A 19,941-nucleotide genomic window follows, 5' to 3' on the forward strand; every position below is an offset into this window, starting at 1 on the left:
ATTACTGCAACTTATGTGGAGCTTCCCTGGCTCCGTTAAAACTTAGCTCTGCTACAACCCTGAAGTAGGCAACATTCCTACTTTTTAATTGAGGAAACTGGTTCAGAGATCAAAGGTCATGCCTAAAGACAAATAACTGAAGTGCGAATGCCAACACATTATTATGTTAGTGGGAACAAGTGTGTTAGGAAAAGTGCTTTATCCACTAACAGTATTAATAACCATGTACTGAGCACCCACGTGCTAACCACTATCAAAAGAACTAGACACCCGGGGTGCCTGGGTGGCTCAGTCGTTAAGCATCTGCCTTCGGCTCAGGTCATGATCCCAGGGTCCTGGGATCGAGCCCCGCATCGGGCTCCCTGCTCGGCGGAAAGCCTGCTTCTCCCTCTCCCACTCCCCCTGCTTGTGTTCCCTCTCTCGCTGTGTCTGTCAAATAAATAAAATCTTAAAAAAAAACAAACAAACTAGACACCCGTTTGCTCCTTCAGCCTTTGTAACAGCTGTACAAGGAAGGTGTTCTCATTCCTGACGTACAGATGAAGAAACAGGCTCAGAGGAGGTAAGAGATGCCCCAAACTAGGATTCAAACTTGGGTCAACTGACCCAAAGTCTGTATTTTTAGCCACGATAAATATAGTCTACTCTCTCTCTCCTAAATACTACCTAAAGCACAATGTCCAAGTTACTTTCTTGGGCTAAGCAACCCCACAGGAGCAATTTTCCTTTTTAAAATTTTTTTAGGTAGGCTCCATGCTGGGCTTGGAGCACAATGCAGGGTTTGAACTCATAACCCTGAGATCAAGATCTGAGCTGAAACCAAGAGTCGGATGCTTAACCAACTGAGCCACTCAGGTGCCCCAGAGCAATTTTCTGACAGGCAGTGTAACCCAAATAATAGGCAGACACCTAGCAACACAAACTTCAGCTTGCAACTTTGAAGAAGAGGTAAAAAAAAATGTTTTAGTAAAGGCCCCTTTATCCTGTTTATCATCTGGTACTAAATCCAGCAAGACACCAATCTACCATCGTGAAGGCAGGCCTAAACCCCAGGATCCCCACCAGAGTCTGCCTTCTGCTTGAATACATTGTGCAAACAAGAGCCATAGAGACCAGCCAGATTGCAGAGCAGGTGCTGTTTTGGGGGCCTTGATCCAGGCTGCTCTTGGAGCAGAAAGGTACTGAGGTTCTTCAGTAAATCAAAATCTACTAGGTGCCCACAGGCCCCATCCCTTACTGGAATGAGGTCCTGTCAACATGGTCTTCAAGGAACTGTGTAGGAAAGGAAGTGGAGTTCTTCCAGGGCAGAGGAAAAGTACATTTTGCACAGCTAAGAATCACCATGAAGTCCCCAGAATAAACCCTTCAACTCCCAAACTATTATATTCTTTTATTTATAGACTCTGGGAGCAAGGACCCAAGCACAGCCTGGTGCTCTTGGATAGAGAATAAAGCAGCTATTGTTCATACTCAGAGGTTGCTGAGGTGCCCTCCCCCGCTGGTCTGGAATGATCCACACTGCTCAAAAAGTCAACAGGAGGAATGGCGGCCTGGCCAAAGGAGGAGGGAGAAAAAGAAAGTCCCCTTTACGCCTGGGGGCTATGGCATCAGATCAGGGTGGAGTCCTGGGCACGTCTGCTCTGCCTGCGTCCCCCGGGTCCCCACTGCCGCACCGCCACTCACACCCCTCCCCCCAAGCTGCTTAAGTGCCCCTCCTGGAGTGCATGAGCAGGTCCCGCTGCAGCCCGGCCTCCAGGCTTGCAGTCAGCCGGGCCGCGGGAGGGTCGGTCAGCAGAGTCAATTTGTTGAAAACACCTCGGCCAAAGTAGTCCGCAATCACAGAGAAGCTATCGCTGGAGCACTTGAGCTGCAGGGAAAGAGGAGAGAAGAATCAGAACTGCAGGTCTCCTGTCCTCAGTGAGGAGGGAAGAAAACCAGCTAATAGTGCCGTGAGGCTCGGTGAGTGGAACAGTTACCCACCTGGTGCTGGAACTGATCGTGCAGATCGCGTTTCTGTTCCTGGGCCCGGATCATATCCATGACCTTCCGGTTTTCAGGGAGGCAGGTGGGGCAGTCGGCATCACTTTCTGAGTAACTCTCAAAGCAGTGTTGGTGGAAGGAGTGGCCGCAGAGGAAGTGGACTGAGGGCAACTCCAAGGCACTGTTACAGATGCTGCACTTGGTCTTCTGGAAGATCTTCGGACTGCAGGCAAGGGAGACCAGAAAGGAGGGGCAAAGAGTGTGGGCAGAGCCGAGAGCCGGGTGCAGAGAGAAGGCGGCTGGAGTCAAGGAGGAGAGAGAGGTCCCTGGAAGGGACTGCAAGGCCCTGCCCTTGTCACCAACAGGGAGTCAAACGAGGACACCCACCTTGGGCCTGCAGTGAGTCTCAGCGCACACTCCCTGCAAGGCCAACTAATGCTTCCAGTTTTCACAACTACCACTAAATTGTCCTTCGTATCTTTTTTTTTTTTTTTACTTGCAGTATAGCTGACGTAGGTCATGTTAGTTTCAGGTGTACAACACCTGACTGACGAGTCCGTGTTCTGCTGTGCCCACGACGAGTGTGGCTACCGCCTGTCGTCACACAGTGCTGTTACCAACCACTGACCCTGCTCCCTGTGCTGTGCCTTCCACCCCCAAGACTCAGTCGTTCCAGAACTGGGAGCTTATACCGGTCTTTCAGGTCTTTACGCAGATGTGACCCTTCCAGTGAGGCCTTTCCTGGCCACCTTATACACGAGAACATACACACGCTCTGCACCCTACTCCCCTTCCTGAACTCATGTTCTCCATCTAACATAATATTTTGCTTATTCAATGTGTTTCTATCTCTACGTCGTAAGCTCCATACAGCAGGGCTTTTTGTCTGTGTTGTTAAGAACAGTGCTTGAGACATAAAAGGGGCTCAGTAAGTATTTGTGGGATGAAGAAACTGTCCTTCCCTAATAAATATTTTATAAAGTTAAGGGCAGATTAAAACTTAAAAGTAGATTAATATATAGTATAAATACTTCTAAATTATCCACTTTCTGTATCTTCTAAAGCAAAGTTTTTTTACTTCTGAATGGCTTCCAACCACAACTTAGATGTGTGTTTAAGAAAAGTAAAACACAGATTCCTACAGAAAGAAAAGTACCTGCCACAAAGTAACATTCTCCAAAGCCCAATAAACCATGATCTACGGAATGTACCGTTCTCTGATCTTTAAGAATGAAATGTCTGAACATGCTCCATCTAACCCTCTACGAAAAGTATTTAGTGACACCCGGTGAAGAACAAGGTCATCCCCTGGACCTCAGTACGTATCCAGTTGCCACGTACCTCGCCTTGAGCTCCTGGATCTCCTGGCGGATGCGGGTGGTCTCCTCTCGGTACCGCCGCACCCGGAGCTCGTCCTGTGCGATCTGCTGGCTCTGTTTCTGCAGTTTTTGGACCAGGTAATCCCGGATGACAGACAGGGTGGCTGTGGAGTTGTGGGCCAGCGTCTGCACCACTGATTGGGTCGAGAAGGAAACGAGACAATGAAGCAAGGGGCATCCCCTGGATGGAATGGCAGAGCCCCTGCCCCAGAGGGGTCGGCCGCCCGCCACCCCAGCCTCTCAAGTACCTAGTAGGGGTGGCATGAGGTTCTTGTTCTCAATGTGCTTGAGCACAGCTGCCACGTACTCCTTGCAGTCCTCCTCCTTCCGGGCGAAGTAGCTGAGCGCCTGCTCCCACAGGGAGGGCTCCTGCTCCCCGTGGCGCTCGCACACGGCCACCACCTGCCGGTACTGCTCGTGCTGCATGTGGTAGTGCATGATCTGCTGGAACCTGGGGCCGGGCCACGGCACAGCTCAGCGGCCGCCCCCAGAAATCCGCATCCTTCCCCCTTCCCGGAAGATCCCCCCCCATCTTACAGCTTCCCCTGTTCGTAGAGGTAAAGGACCCCATCCTGGAAGTCATGCATCTGGCACAGGACCAGGGCCTTGTCAAAGACGTCGCAAAAGCGGCCGCTCTTCAGTAGGGAGATGGCCTCTGCGTGGAGCTTCTCTTTGACCTAGGGAAGGAGGAAAGAGCTGCTGGCCAGAAGAGCAAAATCACAGGGTCTCCGGGACAAGGCAAATCAACTGCCTCTTCAACCGCCTCTTCACGGGGGACCACTTAGCTCCCAGGGGTGAGGTGTTACCGACCTAAAGAAGGCGGCAAAAAGCAACCACAGAAGGTGAAAGAATGGTCTTTTCCCCAGCATCTCCCCGAGATTTGCCAGGCCTCACCTGTGGATCCTTCTCGTGGGCCCAGTTCTGCAGCCGCAGCTCCAGAAGCGTGTCATAGATGCCCTGCGGTGAGTCCGGCTGGACTTCACTCATGTGTTCCAGGAAAGCTTTCAACTCTCGAGGGTTGTTGGCGAAGATGGGGATGAACTCCTCCGAGTTGGCCTGGGATGGTGAGGGAGGAGGGAGGAGGAATGGGCGTGGTACCCTTGAGGCCCCTGAGGTGACCCCCACTGTCCAAAAGCCATTCTCCCTGAGGTCTCACCCTGCAGCCCGGAGTCTCCCGATCGCCTCGGCCTTCGAGGCTAGACCGATAGTCCGTACAGAGTCCCTTCAGCAACTGGGTCGTCTGCTCTGGTATATGGTGCATGAGGATTTTGCCATAGCGTTTCATGTTGCTCTCGGCCTGCTCAAAAGGCAGCTTGCCGATATACCGTAGGGCTTCCTGATAATTCTGTGCAGAAGTAAAGGGCAGAAGAAGCGTGTGCTCCAGCCTCACCCACCAGGAAGCACTCTCATCATTCCGAGAATGTCCTAGAAAAAGAACAGGTCTCTGTCTCACTTACCTTGATGTCCTCTAGCTGGATCTTTAAGTACCACTCGTGATGTGCATGGTTCTCAGCCAAGTAGAGGGCATGGGAGTAGTAGCCAGCCTGCCGGAGGACCTTGATGGCCGTCTCCACATCGAAGTGGACTTCACTCTCACTCTTTGTCTGCCAGGGAGACGTTAGACAAAATCATTCACAGAAATAGGGCTGGGGAAGGGAGAAGAAACATGCATCTGATTCTAAGACCAGATTATTCTTCTTTTTTGTTTTTTTTTTTAAAGTAAGCTCTAGGCCTAATGTGGGGCTTGAGCTCCCGACCCGGAGATCAAGAATCACATGCTCTACTGACTGAGCCAGCCAGGCGCCCCCAGATTCTTAAGATAACAATAAAGTCGACGCTAGGATGGTGGAGACTAAAAATAAATAAATAAATAAAATAAAGTAAATAAACTTCATGGTTTTAGAACATGATGTCCTCCTGCTTCTCAGAAAGTCTCTAAGAGCTAAAGTCTTCCTCTGCCCCTACTATTTCAGGGACTCCTCGGGGACCCAGGGGCCTCCCAATGTTAATTCCCTGAGCTTAGACACTATGGGAAGTTCAAGCATCATAAGACAAGAGGATAGATGGGAGAGAACTAGGAGAAAAGGCTGTTCCTCTTCCCAGTTTATAGACCAGAGGGTCCTGGTCCCCAGATAAGATCAGCTCTTTCCTCTCCCTGCATCTGCTAAGGGGCAAGCCCTGGTGGAGCCACCTCATACTCAGTGGGACCCTTGGGGAATCTCCCACTAACACCACCCTGCACCTTGATGAACTCCTCTAGCTTCGAGCTGTCCTTGAGCTTGGTATAGCAGTTGAGCAGCAGGGTGGTGTGGTCGGCATTGGCCAGGGACTGCCGGTGCAGGGTCTGCAGGTAGGCGGTCAGGTTGTGGATGCGCTGGGCATCCAGAAACTTGCGGATCACATAGGACGGCTCCAACTTTCCAATGGTTCTGGAGAGACATGTGCATCAAATAGTATCTGGGTCAGCGTACTTCTCAAACTTTCATGTGCATAGGAATCACTTGCAGATCTTCTTAAAATGTAAATTCTGTGTCGGTAGGCCTGGGGTGAGGCCTGAGTCTGTATTTCTAACAAAGACCCAGACGGTATCAATGCTACTGGACTGCAGACCTTGTGAGAAGCAAGGCTCCAGAGCACTGATTCTTTTTTTTTTTTTTTTTTAAAGATTTTTTATTTATTTGACAGAGAGAGACACAGCAAGAGAGGGAACACAAGCAGGGGTAGTGAGGGAGGGAGAAGCAGGCTTCCCGCTCAGCAGGGAGCCCGATGCGGGGCTCGATCCCAGGACCCCGGGATCATGAACTGAGCCAAAGGCAGATGCTTAACGACTGAGCCACCCAGGCGCCCCGAGAGCACTGATTCTTAAACTTGACTGAAAACAGGAATTCTAAAGAGGTAGGGAAAGGAGCTAGACAGGTTCCCACGACCCCTTATTAGGGCAGGAAATTCCAAGAATTAGTACCAAAGGAAGAAACTGTGGAAGCCAAGAGATGAATACCCTTTTCTTTTAAAAGAATCAGATCAAAACTAATTTTTTTTTTTAAACTAAGCTATATGCCCAACATGGGGCTTGAACTCACAACCCTGAGATCAAAAGTCAAATGCTCTACCAACTGAGCCAGCCGGATGCCCCCAAAATGAATATTAACAAAGGCCAGGCTGAAGTTTAAAACAAGAGGTACTCATCGGCTCAACTGTATCTTAGTCATGTAATATTTAACCCTTTGCAATTAAGTATACTGTCTTCTCACGCAGGCCATTACAGCTCCTGCAGAAAGAAAGGGTGGTTCCTGGTGGAGTCTGCTCCCCTCACCAAAGCCCAGGGGTTAGCCTATCTGGCTGCATGCAGAGCTACATCCGAAAGCGCCCCAAGACTGACCGGATATACTGCTGAACAGCCCCATCGTGGTTGCCCTTGCTGTAGAGATGGTCCCCATACTGCATGAAGATCTGGGCCAACCCATCACTGTCCAGGTGCTGGCTCTTGGCCAGGTTAATGGCCATCTCAAATAGGTTCTTCTTAAACAGCATCTGGAAGGGGAAAAATCAGAAAATTGGTAGAAGCCATTCAGAGAAGACACCTTCCCAGAATGCACGTACAACACACAAGCCACACAGTCCTGGAGTTCTGATCTGCCTAGATTCCAGACTGGGCAAGACCTCTCAGATACCCCCAAGACCAACATCGCCTTACCTCGCAAGGCCCTTGGCAGACAGAGCGGACCCTGAGAGTGGACTCAGGCTCCTAGCCATTATCGTTCTCTGAGACCTCATCCCAGACCATTTACCTTGTAATTCTACCCGAAGGGATCTGGGTAAGGCTGTGCCCCAAAGGGAAGGAAACACCCTGGCCAAGGTGACTTGGGGAGCCTATTCCTACAGCTGTGTCTGGGTGCCTGTGGCCAGCTCTGGGAACCTGGTGGCCTTGCCTCCAGTTTGGTCTGTGTGTCCTTCTCCTGCAGTGCGTGGACCCGCCCATCCCGCGTCAGCACGTACAGGGAGCCCCACTCAGCGAGCACATCCACTACATCCTCAAAGACGGCGCTATAGGCTATGAACTTGTTGCACAGGTCATAGATGTTGAGAATCTGCTTGTCGGAGCTCTGGGAGTCCCTACTGGTAAACTCTGACCTGTGTGGAAAAAAAAAAGCACCAGATATTTGTACCAGCTCTATCTCAGCAACCCCTTATATCCCAGCTTTGGTGCTGCACACTCCGCCCCGAACAAACCACCCTTTGGCCCCTCTAGCAGCATATTCCGTAAGTGCAACATTGCGCTGGCAGTTGTAGGAAGAGATCTTACCCTTCAGGATCCTATGATTTACGTAAGCAATAGATTAAAACATTAAGAACGTCCAAACACTCATTCATTTAACGTAATTAGCACCTGGTAAAAATGAGACGCTGCGCTTAGTGCTGAGTGAAAACAAACTAACATTGACAGGGATCACTTCCCTCGTGCAGAAGACCCTGCCGCCCCTTTTAGGTGGCTCAGAATAAAAGTACTGTGTCCTGCCCTCTCAGCCCTTTCCAACTTCTCTAGTACTCATTTCCTTTTTCCTCCACCCAATTTATTTTGACAGAGGAATAAAAAAACCAAAAAGTTGTCCCCAAAAGCAGTGCACCAGGTCTGCTTAGCGAATGTCTGTAGCAAAAATACATTTTTCAGTAAAAACGTTACAAGTGAATCTAGGTGTGCGCATAATCTACATAAAACCAAAGGAGGAGATTGACAGGATCCAGGTATTAGGATTTTAAAATCATGTGAATTCTGGGGAACAAGGACAGCCCTACTCCCTTTCCCTTCTCCCTGGAGTCCTTACTTGGGAGAAACCTTCCGGTCACGGGACACAATGACAAGGTAGCCTCTAAACCAGTGAGCGATGAGTTTATGGCCCTCAAAGGCAAAGCAGGGCCCACGTTCATCAGGCTGGTACAAATAGACACATTCATCTCCGGCCACTATGAACTGCAGGTCCTGTGAAGGGTCGCTTAGGGCTGAGCAGTGCAGGCCACAACCATGGGTGTCCAACTCCACACGAGGGTAGTCCTTTCCAGAAACGATATAGGACTGCGAGAAGAAAGGGGTTAACAGGCTCCCTTTCAGGAGAGGGCATCTAAGCCTTCCCAAAGGTATTCCCATCTCCATACTAGCTCTCTCGCTTTTTAACTTGTAGCACCTCAGACTTTCCCTGGCTGCTTGCTTTGTCCATTAACCATCACCCATCTATTAAATATATAAACTAGGGGGTGTGGCCCCGGGGTGGCTCAGTCAGGTGAGCGTCTGCCTTCAGCTCAGGTCATGATTCTGGGGTCCTGGGATCGAGCCCCATGTTGGGCTTCCTGCTCTGTGGGGACCCTGCTTCTCCCTCTCCCTCGGCCCCTTCCACCCCACTCATGCTCCATGCGTGCACACGCATACTCTCCCTCTCTAATAAATAAATAAAACCTTTAAAAATATATACATGTATATACAAGCAGACACCACATTTTCTTGTACTCTCACTACCTACTAATGGAATCCTGACACCATGACAAATAAAATAAGCTTGAACTATTTTACCAAAAGACTATTCCTGAGAGAAGGCTGTTAGAAATAAGAAGAGCACCAGGAACGAGCAAAGTAAAGCAACTTGTCCAGTGTCACTTAACAAGCTAGGAAGAAAATTCAGGTCTTTTAACTATAAGCCCTAGTTATTTTCCTAATTCTGACTCTTCCTCATCTCTCAAGTGAAGAAATAAAATATTTCAGGGCAAATGACTCAAGGCTACATGATGAAAAACTTAAGAATCCTACCTCACTTGTCAGTTCCTTACCCTAGGCCCCTGAGCAATGGAGAACCCTTTCCTGCCTGCCCTTAACTCATACCTGAACGTTCTCAGTTGTCACAACAAACAAATGAGTGGTCTTTCCCGCTTGGCGAAAGGCCAGCCCAGTTACAGGGTAGTTTCCCTTGTGCAGAATCTGGGTCTTGCTATGCCGGTCCCGGGTGATGTCTCCTTTGTTCAATGTAACACTACCATCTGTGAAACCTGTAGGAGAGCAGGAAACAGCACTTCATTGAGGCTGAAAAGATCAGGAAGCACAGAAGGGGAAAAAGACCATTTGAGGTACTTGTTGGAAGTGACAAGCTTTCTTCTCATACTCAACTTTTCCAATGGTTAACATAAAAATGGGTACTCACGGACTCTTTTTCAAAGAACAAAACTGAATGCTTTCCCACTCCAAGCTTTAACATCTCAAAGGCCTGAGTTCAGTACAAAGTGATCTCATTAAAACAATAAAGACAAGCTGCAAAAGCAACTCTGAAGAAAATCTATAAAGAATCACGGAGTGTTAGCTTTTGCCTTCTGCTTACCAATGGCCATAAAGTTGAGATTTTCATGGACAGTCAAACAAGACACAACAGTTGGCTCTGTTCCTGGGATGGCAGGGAAGATTCGGGTGCAGAGTGGATTGCCACCATCTCTCTTCTCCAGGTTCCAGATCTTTACCTGTGAACAGACCTCAGATGTGTGAGGGGCGCCTGGGTGGCTCAGTCGTTAAGCGTCTGCCTTCGGCTCAGGTCATGATCTCAGGGTCCTGGGATCGAGCCCTGCATCGGGCTCCCTGCTTGGCGGGGAGCCTGCTTCTCCCTCCCCCACTCCCCCTGTTTGTGTTCCCTCTCTCGCTGTGTCTCTCTCTGTCAAATAAATAAATAAAATCTTTAAAAAAAAAAAATGTGTGAATGCTAGTCCCCTCCAACAACCGTTCCTAGTCTTCTGGTCCTTTCCCACTTCCTTTCCAGGACTCACCAGGGGATTGATGCCTTCTTCATCTTCACCAACAGATGCCAAAATATTGTGCTGCTTCAGCTGGTATAGGTGTGTCACCCGCAGTTTGTAGGCTTGGAAGCCTGTCAGCTGTAGGGAGCGAGGCAAGAACCAGATTTGGCCTTCCATATGTGCAGAATAGTCAAGGAGCCTCCTTTGCAAGGAGAGATACTTATATTTAGATCAGAACCCAGATAACTACTCACATACATTCAGCTCTTTAAAACTTTCGAGGATGGGGCGCCTGGGTGGCTCAGTCGTTAAGCGTCTGCCTTCGGCTCAGGTCATGATCCCAGGGTCCTGGGATCAAGCCCCGTATCGGGCTCCCTGCTCTGCGGGGAGCCTGCCTCTCCCTCACCCTCTGCTTGCCTCTCTGCCTACTTGTGTTCTCCCTCTCTCTCTGTCAAATAAAATCTTCAAAAAAAAAAAAAAAACTTTCGAGGATTTTCCCATATATCATCTCCGGAAAGTCCCCATCTTTAAAAGAGTGAAAAAGAAGGCCAGAGTTTAGTAGCAACACTATGAAGAACAAAGCAGCAAACTCCTGGTCTCATTTATCTCCTTGCCCACAATTTGGGCAGGGGAGATAATGACACCTTACATATTCATCTTGTAAAGCGTACTTGCCTCCATTGTTTTGATTGATCTTAAAAATAACCTTGCCAAGTTGATATTTCATACCCCTTTCACAGGTAAGTAAATTGAAGCCCAGAGAGGTTAAATGACTTGCCCAGGATTGCTCAGTTGGCAACAAGTTAGAGAATGGACTTCCTTCTTTCTCCCCTCAAGCCACAGAAGGAGCACTGGGCGCCCATCTAAAGGGAAGTGGCACGCAACACGAACCCCTCTGCCCGACAGATGCCATCCCAGCTGGATCTCTTCAGGGATCCGGGGAGGGAACAGACAGCTCCAGAGGAAGGATATCTCCAAAGACTAGGCTCCCTCGGCCCGAGTCGCAGACAGTGATGCCGGGAGGGAGGCAAAGGAACTTGGAAACAGCGGGTCCTGAGGCAGGTGCAGCCGTGGGAGCAGCCCCATCATTGCCTAGCGGCTCCTTCACCAGCTCCTTGTCGAAGAAAACGAAGCGCCGCCACTGCAGGTAGGCCGCCATTTTGGCCGAAGGTCCCCGCCTCTGGGAGAGAGGTCATGTGAGAGGAGCGCACGGATCACGTGACAGGACAGCTTCCTGGAGCCTGACTGCACATGCGCCCTGAAGTCCGGGTGACAGCTTCCTCAGGCCGGTGGGCGTGGCCGCGTGAGGTAGGATTCCCAGCCCGTCAACTCGGGTTGCCAATTTGCTGGCTCTGTACGGGAACTGGCTAAAATGCTCCTGAGTGCTGGACCCTTCACCTCTTTGAGCATCAGTTTCCTCCCTTATTAAATGCATGGGCAATGAGGGATCAAGATGAGGAATATCAGGGCGCCTGGGTGGCTCAGTGGGTTAAGCGTCCGACTGTTGATTTCTTTTTTTTTTTTTTTTTAAAGATTTTATTTCTTTATTTGACAGAGAGAGACACAGCGAGAGGGAACACAAGCAGGGGGAATGGGAGAGGGAGAAGCAGGCTCCCCGCAGAGCAGGGAGCCCGATGTGGGGCTCGAACCCAGGACCCTGGGATCATGACCTGAGCTGAAGGCAGATGCTTAACGACTGAGCCACCCAGGTGCCCCCCGACTGTTGATTTCTACCCAGGTCTGCCAGGGTCGTGGAATAGACCCCGCCTGGGGCTCTGGGCTCAGCGCAGTCTGCTTGAGATTCTCTCTTCCTCTTCTGCCCCCTCCCCCTGCATGCTCTTTCAAATAAATAAAATCTAACAACAGAAAAAAAAAAAAGATGAGGAATGTCCTGCGCCTTCTGAATTGTACCCCACTGTGCTTAAGAATATTACGTCCCGAGCTCCCAGGGCTGTTTTGAGGCATAAATGAATGAAGGTATATGAAACTGGCTTTTCAGCTGTAGGAGCGGAGAAATAAAATTAGAAGTTTGTGTTTGCCACGGGATACAGATTGCGAACCACAGTCAGTGTCTTACATTCGTTTTTGTGTCCCTCTTCAGAGCGTGTGGCATGAAGTAGACACGTAGAATATGTTTCTTAAGGAAGCTAGGAAATACTCATGGTGCGGGAACTCTCAAGAACGTGGGCTTTCTTTCCCTTTCCATAGTGGGAGGCTATGGGACATAAGCCGAACACAGGGAAAATGCCTGGAAGGGGCAGCTCTGAGAGCTAAGTGATTTAACAAGTGGCAAGCGTCTAAGATATTCCATGGCCACCCACCATTTCCATCTCTGGCTAAACCAACTGTTCACATGGAAAACTGTAGGTGTACAGTTTGGTGTCACAAGGAGCTGTGTACAGGAGTGACAGTCATTTTGAGAGAATATGGACATGTGAAAAAGTGACCATGTGGTTCGCATTTGTGGGGTTTGTTTTGCACCCCTCTCCCCCACAGCTTTTTATTTCCAGAATATTTTACTCTTTATTCCCACCAGCTGGAGTTCCCAGAGAGCGGGGGCTGTGCTTTGTTGACCAGGAACCAGGCCTAACAGAGTTGGTAGATATTCCATGTTTGGTTGAAGGAATGAATGTGGATGATTTTCCTCTTACCCCCTCCTCTCCTCAATCCGGTTGACAGAAAAGGTAGTGCCCATTTGCTAAAGAGATAAGTGAAAGGAAGAAACTGTCTACTCACCACCAGGCACATAGATTTTCTGACTTCCAGCTGAAGTCCTCTTTCCTCTGTCACAGTTTCAGGATCTGAACCATGGACAGAAGTACAAATGGGGAGTAGACTGGACCCTCTTTCATCTGCTGAGTATATTTTGTACCATTCATTAAAATTTTTGGATAGTGTATGTCATTTGTTAATACTATGAATAAAATACATTAAAAGAAGCAATGTGGGGGGTTCCCGGCTGGCTCAGTCGGTAGAGCATGCGACTCTTGATCTTGGGGTCATCAGTTCAAGCCCAACATTGGGCACAGAGCTTACATTTAAAAAAAAAAAAAAAGGCAGCAATGTGAGGAGAGGGGGTGAAGGATGGGTGAAACAGGTAAAGGGGATTGTCTTTTTTTTAGGATTTTATTTTTATTTAGAGAGAGCATGCAAGCAGGGGGAGAAGCAGAGGGAGAGGGAGAGTGAGTCCCAAGAAGACTCTGGGCTGAGCATGGATCCCCACGTGGGGCTCCATCCCGAGATCGTGACCTGAGCCAAAATTAAGAGCCGGACACTCAACGGACTGAGCCACCCAAGTGCCCCAGGTAAAGGGGATTAAAAGGTATTTATACAATAAATAAGACAGGGATGTAATGTACAACATAGGGAATATAGTCAATAATATTGTAAAAACTTTGTATGGCAACAGATGGTTACCTAGATTTACATGGTGACCATTTTGTAACGTATATAAATATCAAAGTGATAGGTTGTACACTTGAAACTAACACAATGTTGTATATCAATCATTTTTCAGTAAAATAAAGAAGTAATGTGAAAGCAGAGATGTGAACAGCAGAGTGGCGTCTTTGTTGTTGACTTGGGTGCTCCCCCTACTGTCCAATGGCAGAGGCCCAGAGTCTTCCTATGATATCTGAACCTGGTAAGGCCTGTGTCCATTTGGTCTTCTTATTGATGAGGGTACAAAGGCAGGGATTAGCGACCCACTGCACCTCTTCAGACTTACTGCCTTCTTTCCTTTCCTCCTTTTGACAAACATGTATGGAGTACTCACTATTCCTGCAATTGTACTAAATGCCCAAAATGTAAATATGAACAAGACATGATTCTTGCCCTTTAGGGAGCTCAACCACCACCATGGGGGACAGACGTAGAAAGGACAGGGGCGCCTGGGTGGCTCAGTTGGTTAAGCGTCTGCCTTCGGCTCAGGTCATGATCCTGGGGTCCTGGGATCGAGCCCTGAGTTGAGTTGGGCTCCCTGCTCGGCGGGGAGCCTGCTTCCCCCCTCCCTCCACCTGCTGCTCCTTCTGCTCATGCTAGCTCACACGCTCTCTGTCAAATAAATAAAATCTTAAAAAAAAAAAGGACTGTCAGTAACCAGTCCTTAATTTTATATAATGAATTATATCTAAAAGAATGCTTTCACTTTTTATGGACTTTTCATAGCAACCATTTGCAGAAGTATCATTATCTCTGGTGAGAAACGGAGTCTCCAAGAGGTTCAAGTGACTCTCCCTGGGCAAGCACATCAAAGTTCTTCAGTTCCCTAATCTTTAATTAGATGCTTTTCTGAAGTGTGAAGCTAGGCTATAATTGTCAGAACATACACCAGGATTTGTCTTTTTGTTATACTTGTCTGAATCCAGGAACTTCAGTATAGTGAGAAAGATAAGCAGGCAAACGGCACAGAAAACGATGTGCTAATTTAGTTATGGTTCTGCATATGGAGAACTGGAGTTCTGAAGGGCCTAAAGATAAAGAAGCAATTTAAGTTCTTTAGCTTGAAATTAAAAAGATCACAATTCAGAATCAAGGATGGCCTAGCCATGGCCTCTTTTCCCTTTCAGCAAACTGCTGTCCATGACGTACAGAACAGTCATATCCACTGGAGCAAAAGAGGAACACTTCTTATTCTGGCTGCAAGCTTTTATTTTCTATCAGTTTGTTCTGTTTTTTTCTCATCTGGCTCTTGGGGTAGAAGCCAATTTCCAGACTACTGAAAGGTCTGGGTTTTTTCTCTTAGCCCCTAAAAGGGCTAGCAGAAGTTTCCACTTTAGCAACAGGAAGGTCAATTAAATAAATTCAGAAGGACCCTGGGTGGCTCAGTTGGTTGGGCGTCTGCCTTCGGCTTGGGTCATGATCCTGGGGTCCTGGGATCGAGTCCCACACGGGGCTCTCCGCTCATTGAGGGGCCTGCTTCTCCCTCTGCCTGCCACTCCCCCTGCTTGTGCTCTTTCTCCCGCCCCCTCTCTAACAAATGAATAAATAAAATCTTAAAAGAAAATAAGGTCAGAGGTCTCCCCTACAGGAGAGCCCAGCTTCCAAAGCTACGGTGAAACAGGAGGAAGCAATTAGCTGATTATTGATTGTGAAAATCTGGCCCACAAGAGAAAGGAAATTCCCCGTGAACTTGGCAAAGCACTTAACCAAGGTTTTAACACTGCAGTAGTGCCCATTTTTAAGTTGTATTTCTCCCCACTAAGAACAAAAACAAGTAGTTAACTAATGTCTATTTGGTGCTTAGGACGTCCCAAGCATTGTGCTAAACACTTACCCTCCTCTACATTAACTCTGTAAGGCATGTACCAGCATGTCGCTTTTAATGCTGTAGAAACGGAGGCTCAGGAAAGCTAAACAACTTGCCTAGAGTCACACAGGTAGGAAGTGGTGTTTACAGGCAAATCTAGGTCTGTCCATCTCTAAAGCCCCATATTCTGGGTGCTCGATTTAATTTTTTTTTAGAAGTCAATGCCATAAATTTGTTCATAATTCTGAGCAATATTCTATGCGGTCATGAAATCACAGAATTCAAGAACACTAAAAGTCTTGCTTTCTCTTGACACATAATCATCCCCATCGCAGTGCAAACTGTGAAATGTTCCCAATCCTTTGCCTCCTCATCACCCCCCCATCCTATTCAAATTCATAATGCCAGGACTGTAGAAACGCATCAGTATTCTTATTAGTGTCTAAAGATACAGAGACTATCATTCACTGCTGTTGGGAGCACATATGATAAATCTTTCTGGAGGGCAACTTGGCAGAATGTATCAAATGCCTAAAGAAGAATTTAAGCCTGCAGAACCACTTCTAGGAATTTATCTTAAGTAGATTATAAGGGGGGCGATCTGCATAAAGATTTGTCAATAAAAGTGTCTATTGCAATTTTATAATAGCAGAAAAAAAAGGAACAACCTCATTGTCAAATAGTAATCTTGGTAAATACATTATTGTAGTTCTTCATGCTGCAATTCTATAAAGATAGCCATTGAAAATTCTGTAGAGGGCGCCTGGGTGGCTCAGTCGTTAAGCGTCTGCCTTCGGCTCAGGTCATGATCCCAGGGTCCTGGGATCGAGTCCCACATCGGGCTCCCTGTTCGGCGGGAAGCCTGCTTCTCCCTCTCCCACTCCCCCTGCTTGTGTTCCTGCTTTCGCTATCTCTCTCTCTCTGTCAAATAAATAAATAAAATCTTTAAAAAAAAAAAAAAAAAAGAAAATTCTGTAGAGAAAAAATGACATAGCAAAATGTTCTCAATAAATGAAAGTCACAAAATATCCTCATTAAAGTTTATAGTGTGTGTGGATATACAACATAATGCTAAAGTGTTTAATTTAGAAAATTCAATCATGGGTGGTTTTTATTTTATTCTTTGTTTGTCCTATGTTCCTCCAGTTTTCTTCAGTAACCATATTTTTGTAATTCTAAAACCACTGGTGAAGAAGTAGAAAAAAACTCATCTGGTGCAGCTTCTCCTGCTAAAAGTGAGTTTTCCCCTGCTTAAGGTTTCCAGCAAAATCTAGTCTTTTCTTTTTCTCTTTCTTTCTTTTTTTTTTTTTTTAAAGATTTTATTTATTTATTTGACAGAGAGAGAGACACAGCGAGAGAGGGAACACAAGCAGGGGGAGAGGGAGAAACAGGCTTCCCGCTGAGCAGGGAGCCAGATGCGGGGCTTGATCCCAGGACCCTGGGATCATGACCTGAGCCGAAGGCAGACGCTTAACGACTGAGCCACCCAGGTGCCCCTTTTCTTTTTCTTTTTTGAGAGAGAGAGAAAGAGAGAGCACCAGTGCGCGGGGGTCGGGGGGTGGTAGGGGGTAGGGGTAGGAGAGGGGCACAGAGGGAGAGAGAGAATCTTAAACAGGCTACACGTTCAGTGCGGAGCCTAATGCAGGGCTTGATCTCACGACCCTGAGATCATGACCTGAACCGAAATTAAGAATCGGACGCTTAACCGACTGTGCCACCCAGGCACCCCAAACCCTCTAGTCTTTTGTGCAACACATACAAAATATTTTTAAAATTTTTATTGAAGTATAACATATATATAGAAAAGCGTACATACTGCAGCCTATTAAATGTTCACAAAGCCATTGCAACCAGCATTGCAAACAGAGCACTGCCAGCACCCCAAGAAACCTGTTATGCCCTCTTCTAAACACTACCACCCCACAAAGTAAGCACCATCTCTACCTCTATCACCATAGCTTAGTTTTGCCTGGCTTTAAACTTTATATCTAAAGTGAAATCATAAAGTATGTACTCTTCGGCTTCTGACTTCTTTCACTCAGTATTATCTTTGTGGGATTCATTTAAGCTGCAGAATGTAATAGTAAGACTATTTCTTTTCATTGCCGTATGGAATTATATTGTGTGAATCCACCACAATTTATTCACTCATCCAACTATTGATGGGTATTTGGATGATATTCAATTTGGGGCCGTTATGAATGAAGCTGCTACAGTCTCTCGGTGAATATACGTTGAAACATTTGTTACTTGTAAACCTAAGATGGGGGTTGCTGGGTGACAACTGATTTTTAAAATTCTCCCAAACCAGGATATTTGCCCTGATCCACATTGCCCTCAGCACATGACATACTTGCATGGTTTATAACGTATGCATATGCCTTCGCTAATGTGTTCATTTTACTCTTTTAGAAGTCAGTTTGGCACAGGTCCTGCAAGATAGCAACTTGTGGGTTTCTGCTCAGTGGGGGGGAGGGGATGTAGTCCTTAAATGTTACTAACAAGTTATTCTGAACAAGAACTAGTGAATTCAGCTGCCTTGGTCAATCTAAAACAGGTGACTTACCTTAAAATGTTTCCATTGTTTTACAACATGTTCTTGTGAAACACTATTCTCCTCTCTGGTCGGAGAACAAAACAGGTGACTCCCCAGAGCACTGGCACCTGCTGCACCTCCCAAGGGCACAGATACTGCTCCCACCAAGGATATTCTGGGGGTGGGAGCTCAGGAGCAGGGCACACTGACCTTCTTACTGTCCCAATTTGCAGCCACTCAATAGGTTTTTAGTAAGTGCATTGAAACCATAAACTATTTGTTTCCCAACAGACTGTGACTTTTCCAAAAGCAAGGACAGACCTAGTGCAGTGCTTATATACGACAGAGGCCCAATAAATGTCAAAGATGCATAATCTGAAATGCATGGAAAGAGGGGCACCTGGGTGGCTCAGTTGGTTAAACGTCTGCCTTCAGCTCAGGTCATGATCCCGGAGTCCCAAGATCAAGTCCCACATTGGGCTCTGCTTCTCCCTCTGCCCTTCACCCTGCTTGTGCTCTCTCTCAAATAAGTAAAATCTTTAAAAATAAATAAAATTTTTAAAAAGAAAAAAGAAATGGATGGAAAGAATCTACCTTTCCAGATAGCTACCCAAAAGTAGAGTCAGTCATACAGAAACAAAATCTCTCTCAGTGGAACTGAAATGACAACGTATATGTCCATCACTGCAGCTAACCAACCCCCATGCTATGGAATGTTCTATAGCAGTAAACACTGAGGTGAATCTTTACACACGGATATGGAAAATGCTCCATGATTTGTTCTTAGTTACAAAAAAAGGGAAAGAAAAGCAAGTTACAACCTAATTATATAATATTTTATCATTTACAAAAAAGCAAAAGCTACATGTTTCAAGATACATATGTAAATAAATGCACCGAAGGGGCCTGGAAGGTTACACACCACACTGGTAACAGCAGCTAGCTCCAGAGATGAGGCTGAGGATGGTATCAAAGGGATTTATTTCTCCTTGTTTCTACTAAGGTCTCCCTATGAAGACTGAGCAATCCACAAATTGAAGAAAAATCAGCTTCCCCCTGGTATTGCCAGTAGGTTTGTTTATCTTCTAAGCATAGACACCTGACTACTCTTGTCTCCCTAAGCATCATGAAAAATGTAGGGAAAGTACAGATAAGAGTTCCTTAAACAAGCTCTGGCAGTTACCGCCGGGGCCTTCAAGGGAGACTTCTGTGAAGGGAGGCCTGGAGATGATTTCGGGAGGAAACAGGAGATCCATTTTCCATATTTAAGAAATGTGAGCTCATGTCAAAACGGGGGGGGGGGCGCTTTCCAAGGACTGCGCACGCTTTACGCGGCTGTAAAAATACAAAAAGGGAGGGAGGAGCGCCAAATATCCGTCGGAGGTACTTTAATTCGGATAGAAGCAGGAAAAGAGAAGGGAAGATACACAAGATTTGATGGAATGAAAACACGAGGTGGTGCATTTATGCTCAATTACAGCCTCACAAAATTAATCTTTTGTGTACAGCGCTTTGCATTTTGGAGTATTCCGTCTCATAAAAATGGAGCTTAGAGTAAGGAGTCCAGGCCAAATTCTGCCACTGAAACAAGTGTTATCTCCGTCCCACTAGCGAACATCTCTTTTGGTGGCTTTAGTGTCATCGGTGAAACGGGGCGGGGCGGACTAAGCCTGGAACGCAGCCATTCTGATTTCTATCCAAAGCCCAGGGCAGTTCAGTACCAACCAGCAAGCGAGCGCCTCTTCCGCGTGGCTGCGGAGGGGATGCGGGTCACTCCCACTCCTCGGCCGGGGCTCCCCAGGTGACCGGAGGCAGGGGGCCGAGTGCGGGACTGTCCGTGCGCCCACTCGCACCGGGCTCGAATCACTTCCGACCCCGACAGTCGGGCATCCAGCGCCGAGGCCGGAAAGGTCCGGGACTGCAGCAGGGCGGGCGCCGGGCCCGGTGACGTGGTCCAATCCCCGGCCGGCGTCGGCCGTTTTCCCCCAACTGGCAGACTGGCCCCTGGGCGGCTTCGGGAGCCCGAGCCGGCG

General features: G+C 47.5%; 1 protein-coding gene and 1 long non-coding RNA gene across 3 annotated transcripts; both read right to left on the bottom strand.

Annotated features, from left to right (window-relative positions):
- Positions 1-1,375: 1,375 nt before the first annotated feature.
- VPS11 (VPS11 core subunit of CORVET and HOPS complexes) lies at positions 1,376-11,304 on the bottom strand. Its single transcript, XM_078058881.1, has 16 exons — positions 11,093-11,304; positions 10,155-10,299; positions 9,719-9,854; positions 9,229-9,392; positions 8,183-8,430; positions 7,289-7,490; positions 6,739-6,890; positions 5,602-5,788; positions 4,817-4,963; positions 4,516-4,704; positions 4,254-4,415; positions 3,897-4,036; positions 3,608-3,810; positions 3,322-3,493; positions 1,981-2,203; positions 1,376-1,867 (listed from the first exon to the last, which is right to left on the bottom strand). Exons 1-16 carry the CDS (start codon positions 11,281-11,283, stop codon positions 1,703-1,705), a joined length of 2,826 nt encoding a protein of 941 aa, XP_077915007.1. The 5' UTR covers positions 11,284-11,304; the 3' UTR covers positions 1,376-1,702.
- A 24-nt stretch (positions 11,305-11,328) lies between these two features.
- LOC144379462 (uncharacterized) lies at positions 11,329-19,889 on the bottom strand. Of its 2 annotated transcripts, none has more exons than XR_013442589.1 (3): positions 19,634-19,889; positions 12,861-12,925; positions 11,329-11,980 (listed from the first exon to the last, which is right to left on the bottom strand). It is a non-coding gene; the product is annotated as an uncharacterized LOC144379462 (long non-coding RNA). The 2 variants fall into 2 exon arrangements; XR_013442588.1 differs by having other exon boundaries at positions 12,861-12,979.
- Between the last annotated feature and the right edge of the window lie 52 nt (positions 19,890-19,941).

This window comes from Halichoerus grypus, chromosome 11 (assembly GCF_964656455.1).
Source record: "Halichoerus grypus chromosome 11, mHalGry1.hap1.1, whole genome shotgun sequence".
NCBI classification, from domain to species: domain Eukaryota; kingdom Metazoa; phylum Chordata; class Mammalia; order Carnivora; family Phocidae; genus Halichoerus; species Halichoerus grypus.